Source organism: Miscanthus floridulus, chromosome 3 (assembly GCF_019320115.1).
Source record: "Miscanthus floridulus cultivar M001 chromosome 3, ASM1932011v1, whole genome shotgun sequence".
Classification (NCBI taxonomy): Eukaryota; Viridiplantae; Streptophyta; class Magnoliopsida; order Poales; family Poaceae; genus Miscanthus; species Miscanthus floridulus.
Genome location: NC_089582.1, coordinates 25,516,787 through 25,523,374, shown reverse-complemented (window position 1 = coordinate 25,523,374; position 6,588 = coordinate 25,516,787). Strand labels below are relative to the sequence as shown.

The 6,588-nt window shown below is 45.9% G+C and overlaps 1 protein-coding gene and 1 pseudogene across 2 annotated transcripts; both read left to right on the top strand.

Annotated features, from left to right (window-relative positions):
• The first annotated feature begins 1,182 nt into the window (after nt 1-1,182).
• LOC136541481 (2-oxoisovalerate dehydrogenase subunit beta 1, mitochondrial-like) lies at nt 1,183-5,224 on the top strand. 2 transcript variants are annotated; one of them, XM_066533390.1, is made up of 13 exons: nt 1,195-1,559; nt 1,763-1,874; nt 2,099-2,134; nt 2,594-2,653; nt 2,993-3,050; nt 3,154-3,251; nt 3,509-3,598; nt 3,693-3,761; nt 3,841-3,927; nt 4,423-4,518; nt 4,622-4,699; nt 4,829-4,915; nt 5,004-5,224. In XM_066533390.1, the coding sequence occupies exons 1-13, from the start codon at nt 1,360-1,362 to the stop codon at nt 5,037-5,039; spliced, it is 1,107 nt and encodes a 368-aa protein (XP_066389487.1). In that variant the 5' UTR covers nt 1,195-1,359; the 3' UTR covers nt 5,040-5,224. The 2 variants fall into 2 exon arrangements, with proteins under 2 accessions (XP_066389488.1, XP_066389487.1); XM_066533391.1 differs by lacking the exon at nt 2,099-2,134 and having other exon boundaries at nt 1,183-1,559.
• Nucleotides 5,225-5,298: 74 nt separating this feature from the next.
• LOC136541482 (NADPH-dependent aldehyde reductase-like protein, chloroplastic) lies at nt 5,299-6,470 on the top strand (annotated as a pseudogene).
• The last annotated feature ends 118 nt before the right edge of the window (nt 6,471-6,588 follow it).

The window sequence follows — 6,588 nt, the reverse complement described above, 5'->3', positions numbered from 1 at the left end:
CTAGAAGACCCAATCACCCAACTCACATATGCGAACACACAACACACAAACAACACCAGACTAGAAGACCCAATCACCCAACTCATAGATGCACAAACATATCAAACAGGATTAACATTTTTTTTTGAAAATATGTTGTATCATAAAGTAGTACATTTATTTCATATTGTAGTTGTTATACTTAGTAAAAGTTAGAAAAAATTGACTTAAGATAAAACTAAAACAATTTACAATATGTTGATGGATATATTGTCCGAAATGCCCTAATGCTCCCTCATTTTCCTTGTATAGGGCATGTTGGGATATGAAAGTGCCACCAATGATATGTGAAATGCAAATCTATTGACACAATTTGTAGACATCACATTCACATATATACATATAGAGGCTATTTGGATGTATAGGGTTATTAATTGTTAGCCGACTAATTTTTAGCTCTAGTCCATCTAACTAGAAGACTAATAGATGAACTAATTTTTTAGCTAAATCTCTAACTAATTGTTAGCTAACTAGCTTGTCAACACCTAACTAATTTAAGCTATTTTGTAGTCCCAAATAAAAAATAACCTAACTGATCTAAACAAGTCCATAGTTTGACTGATGGTTGATGAACGGTTACACACGTCAGACTATTTCAGATCTCACCGATTTACACGAGAGCAACTCTAACAGCCTCGGTATACACCTCCGTGATGCCCGATTTATTGATTGTAGGGGAAACAAGAAGTGCAAGTATTTACTGCACTACGGGGACAATTACGGACACTAGCTATTTAGGATATTCATTCATGATGGTACTTGCATGCTCCCATTTCTTCATGTGTATAATCAACGTAAGATAAGTCACATCCAACCTGTATACTTGCATAGAAAAGTACAGCATCTAAGCATGATCCACATGACGCAAACGTGACTAGGCGAGAAGAGAAAAAAAATACAATTAGAAGAAAAACGTGACAAATTTAACAAATAAATAAAATTAACAGGAATATGTGTTACCGGTGCTTTACTGCTTTCTGGTAGTACTACCTCCGTCTCAGACGTTTTTGACTTTCAGATATCGCGTTTCGTTTTATTTAAAATTTTTATGTAAATTATAAAATAAATAAGACGTTTATTTTTTTACGGAGGGAGCAGATTGGAAACAAGGCGATACGAATTTGGAAAGCGAGCAGGCATGGGCGCGAGCTTATCTCTCCACGTCACTCTCAGCTGCGGGTCCTGGAAGAGAAGTACAGGCAGGCAGAGCAGAGCAGCAGCGTGAGCTGCTTGTGCGCTTGTCCAAGAATCGCTCCCACTCCCGGCTGTTAGGAGAGCGGAGCGCAGTGCGCAGCTCAGCCAGCCGATTCCGCTTCTTGGATGCCGATGGCCGCGGCGAAGGCGTTGAGGGAGGTGGCGAGGAGGAGGGGGAGCTGGGCGGCGGAGGTCGGGCGCCGGTGCTTGTCCAGCGGGAGCGCTGGGCCGGCGGCGGTGGCGGAGCGGAAGGAGGGAGGGAAGGCGGTGAACCTGTTCACGGCCGTCAACCAGGCGCTCCACATCGCCCTCGACACCGACCCCCGGTGAGCATGCGTGCTGATCCCCTTCTCTGTTCGTCCAATTTCAGCTGAGCTGCGGTTGAGATAAGATAACGAACCTGGCACGTCCGGACGTTCCGATTCGCTTTTCAAAGTGAAATCCCTCAGTTCCGGAATCCACTTCATCTAGGAGTGGTAAATCACGGAGTTCAGTCAGCTGAGGTCGGTTTCCGTTTCCATTTCGACAGCGCTTATGTCTTCGGAGAGGACGTTGGATTCGGCGGCGTCTTTCGCTGCACCACAGGTCTCGCCGATCGGTTTGGCAAGAACAGAGTGTTCAATACGCCGTTATGTGAGCAGGTGCAGCTTTTCACTTAGTAGTATGTCTGCTGACGCTTATGCCACTTTTATTTACAGCAATATCTCAAAATTCAGTAGCCAGATCAGGCTGAACCTTCATTTTCTTGGTTCTGAAATACTTTACTGAATTCTGATTGGTTTCGGAGATGGGGGTTGCATCTAGCTAGCCTAGTTATCACTTTTGATGTTACACCTTCATTTTCCTGACCAGTTTTGCTCAACAGGGTATTGCTGGATTTGCCATTGGCCTAGCAGCAATGGTGAGTTACCTACGATGTTTTACTCTTTTATGTAATGATTTTATGCAAATTGTATGGAGGAACCCTCCTGAATTGATTGTTTTTTGTAAATTTAAAGCACAACATGTAACACTCAAGAAAGTAGTACAATAGGATCAGAGGACCTTTAAACCAAAGAAAATACAGATGAAATTAATTTATTCAATACAAGATGGTCCATGGTAGGTTTTGTGCATGTTGCAAACGAACACTTTGATACTAATTATGGAATATAATCTGGTGCAGCCTGATTATTTTCTAATAGGATATCATTCTAGTTTGCCATGGCACTCTAGTCAGACTTGAGCGAACTTTATTGTTGCTTTAGCATACATTGTCACAAATCATTAATTCACTTATAACATATTTGTATTAGCATAAAAATGAATAAAAATGAAACTATCCAAAATAAACTTAAGATCTTTTACCTCTTTCGTGCAGGGTAATCGAGCTATTGCAGAAATCCAGTTTGCGGACTATATCTTTCCAGCCTTTGATCAGGCATGTCTCTGATTTCTTCCATAATTATCTTACATTCTTACCAAAGATATTTTTTTCCTTCTCCCAGTTACTTGTACATTCAAAATACTTGCTCTGCTGGGCCACATGGTATTATCTGTGTCCTAGGAAATGTCTTATTTCTCTGTTCCAATTCCTTGTCGAGCTTTTTTTCATTGTCAAATCTTTCTTATGCTGATTTTTTTTTGCAAGGCTTCATTTCTTCAATTTGTTTATTTGAGCCTATTTATTTCCAATGTATATTCTTGCCGAATTCAGTGCATATATTTGTTTGATCTATGTTTTGTGCCAATCTAATTCATACATTTTTTTTTGTTTTAGATTGTCAATGAAGCAGCTAAGTTCAGATATCGGAGTGGAAATGAATTTAACTGTGGAGGTATTTCTTTTCTCAGTGTCTTGAATGGCCTATCACGAGGAATCAGCCGGACTATTATAAGTAATCATGCTGGACTTTCAATTTTCATTTGCATCTTTTGTAGGCTTAACAATTCGAACTCCTTATGGTGCTGTTGGGCATGGTGGTCACTACCATTCACAGTCACCAGAGGCTTTCTTCTGTCATGTTCCTGGACTCAAGGTTAAGTTTGTGGCCCTACCAGAATCCCTCTTCATGAACTATTATCCTTTCCAGGAAAATGTGAAATCAACATTTTCCTGAATGGATCCACCAAAAAAAGACATTTTCCTGAAATGCATACCTCCTTGATATTTTTCTGAACATGTCTTCAACTGTATGAGCAAGACTTGGTTGATACAGTTCAATGAATATTACTATCTGAGAGAAACATAAAACATACACCTCAGAATATTCGCTAAGAAAGTGAAGCCTTTCAGGTTGTCATACCGCGAAGTCCACGTGAGGCTAAGGGGTTGCTGTTGGCTAGCATTCGAGATCCAAATCCAGTTGTATTTTTTGAGCCAAAGGTGAACTTTAAACATTCTGAGCTCTAGAAAAGCTTCATCAGAATCCCTGCTGTACTTTTCTGAGACAAAAACTACCTTTCCTCTCTTTCTGTAGTGGTTGTATCGTTTGGCTGTTGAAGAAGTTCCTGAGGAGGATTATATGCTGCCCTTATCTGAGGCAGAAGTGAGTATATTTGTATCACATCATTGTATTGTATTCGTCATCATTAAATCAAACTACTTATGCAATTTCTGTACTCTAGGTGATTAGGAAAGGAAGTGATATAACACTTATTGGCTGGGGAGCTCAACTTGCAGTGCTGAAAGAAGCTTGTGAAGATGCTGCAAAGGTCAGTTATTTCCATAATTCTTAGACAAAATTTCATTAACGTTCCCAATCTGATATATATGGGAAAACCTGCCTTATTATAATTTGTGGTGAAGTCCAACAAAACCAAAATATTCCGTTTTGTTTTGTCTTGAGTCAACAGTGGCAAAGAAAGGTTACTACTACTTGATAATATTATGACATATTTACTGATACTGTGAGTATAGCACCAGATGAAACACGTAGTTGAATGCACATTCTCATCTAGAAAGACAGATTTTATTTTTAAGTACTAATTCAGATCAATAAAGAACCTGAAACTGAAATTTTGACTAAAACTGGCCATCCTGACATATATGTGATTTTGGAAAAAAAATAGTGACAATTAATAGCAAGTGGTATGTCAGTATGTGTATTGTCCTCGTAGCTTCTTGATTGTTTCTGTAAATTTGATATCGATCTCTCCGTGGTGTTCCTCAGTTTTCCCTAGACTACAGCTGACACTACTATATGTCAGGATGGGGTATCTTGTGAGCTCATTGATCTAAAAACACTTATACCATGGGACAAGGAAACAATAGAGGCCTCTGTCAAGAAGACCGGAAAGCTCCTCGTATGCAGCTCTTCTCACATGTCTATTTACATTTACTTATTCTCATCTATGCTATGCATGTCTCTACGAGATGCTACCATTCCTCATTCAAATTCTGTAACAGGTTAGCCATGAGGCTCCAATCACCGGGGGGTTCGGCGCAGAGATTGCTGCATCCATCACTGAGCGCTGCTTCCAGAGGGTAGCAAACCTTCCAGCTTTCTTACTGAATGGATGGATTATCTATCGAACATGTATATAAAATAAATAATGTGTTTCCTCGTCGTGATGCACCTCTGATCACATTCATTGACAATTTGATCTGTTCCAGTTAGAAGCGCCTGTAGCGAGAGTCTGTGGCCTTGACACTCCTTTTCCTCTCGTTTACGAACCATTTTACATGCCCACCAAGAACAAGGTATGAATGAATCCTGACCGGTTACCAGTTAGAGTACCACCCTTTGCTATGCAGCTGTAATGTGATGTGTAACCCAAGTCTATTGCAGGTCCTGGACGCTATAAAAGCAACTGTAAATTACTGAACTGTTGGACCATGCCACTGCTGCCGTACATGTTCCTTGATCAATACAAGGCTAGTTACACAACCTATAGATAGATGTGCACTGTTTGCACTGCTGGTCTGTAACCTGAGAATGAATATTCACAAACCAGCTTATTTATTCAATAATACAGCGATAAATAAAGTTGCAAGGTGCAAATTGTGGAATGATACATATATCAAAGTGTTTCCCTGCGAAATTCCTATGTAGTTGTCGCTTTGATCAAGGGTATCTTCCATCGGAGGTGAAAGCTTGATGCCACCGCACTTGAGGACAGGACAGGAACTGGACAGCACCGCACGAGGCTCACGAGACGTCGCGGTCCCCGTCGTGCTCTGGACGCAACCGCCGAACGGCCGGCCCCCGGCGAGACGTGGATGGCGCGGGCGCAGCACGCTAGGCGGTGGCAGCATTGCCACGCGCGTGGTTAACACTGGACGCGCCCGCGCGTGCGAGGCCCAAGAAACCCACAGCAGCTGCTAGGTACAATGGCAGACACTGGTGACGTCGCCGCCGTAGCTGCTGCCGCCGCCGCCGCCGCCGAGGCCTCGGCGCGGCCGGCGGGCAACGCCCAGCCGCTGGCGGGGCGCGTGGCGATCGTGACGGGCGCGTCGCGGGGCATCGGCCGCGCCATCGCGACGCACCTGTCCTCCCTGGGCGCGAGCGTGGTGCTGGGGTACGCGTCGCGCGCCGACGAGGCGGACGCGCTGGCGGCGTCGCTCCCGCGCGCGGTGGCCGTGCGGGCGGACGTCTCGGACGAGGCCGGCGCGCGGTCGCTCTTCGACGCGGCGGAGTCGGCGTTCGGCGGCGGCGCGCACATCCTGGTGGCCAACGCCGGGGTGATGGACGACACGTACCCCGCCGTGGCCGACACCACCACCGAGGCCTTCGACCGTGTGCTCGCCGTGAACCTGCGCGGGGCGTTCCTGTGCCTCCGGGAGGCGGCCAACCGCCTCCCACGCGGCGGCGGCGGGCGGATCGTGGCCGTGACGTCGTCCGTGGTGGGGAGCCTCCCGCCGCGGTACGCGGCGTACACGGCGTCCAAGGCGGCCGTGGAGGCGCTGGTGCGGACGATGGCCAAGGAGCTCAGGGGCACCCGCGTCACAGCCAACTGCGTCGCGCCGGGGGCCACGGCCACGGACATGTTCTTCGACGGCAAGAGCGAGGACATGGTGCGGCGCGCCGTGGAGATTTGCCCGATGGAGAGGCTCGGGGAGCCCGGCGACATCGCGCCGGTGGTCGGGTTCCTCTGCACCGACGCCGCCGACTGGGTCAACGGCCAGGTCATCCGCGCCAACGGCGGCTATGTGTGATGTGGGAGATCTTTAGCTTTTATTACAGCTTCTTGGTGTCGATCATCTTCTTCTTGTATCACGCACTGTTTCGCCATCTTGTTATCGAAGTTTAGCCTTATCGTTCTAGCACAAATCGGAATGCTTTCTCGCGTCCAGAAATCGAAGCCCTGTGCTCTCCTTTCGAGGATCGTCGGGCGGCGGCGTCCGGCTTGACCTCGGCTCGAGGTCGAGGTCAT

What these genes read in the sequence shown, in the direction of transcription:
- LOC136541481 (XM_066533390.1), top strand. Translation starts at nt 1,360, where the DNA reads ATGCCGATGGCCGCGGCGAAGGCGTTGAGGGAGGTGGCGAGGAGGAGG. An exon ending in CCATTGGCCTAGCAGCAATG is followed by an intron (nt 2,135 to 2,593) that starts GTGAGTTACCTA and finishes TCTTTCGTGCAG; the next exon opens with GGTAATCGAGCTATTGCAGA. An exon ending in AAATGAATTTAACTGTGGAG is followed by an intron (nt 3,051 to 3,153) that starts GTATTTCTTTTC and finishes CATCTTTTGTAG; the next exon opens with GCTTAACAATTCGAACTCCT.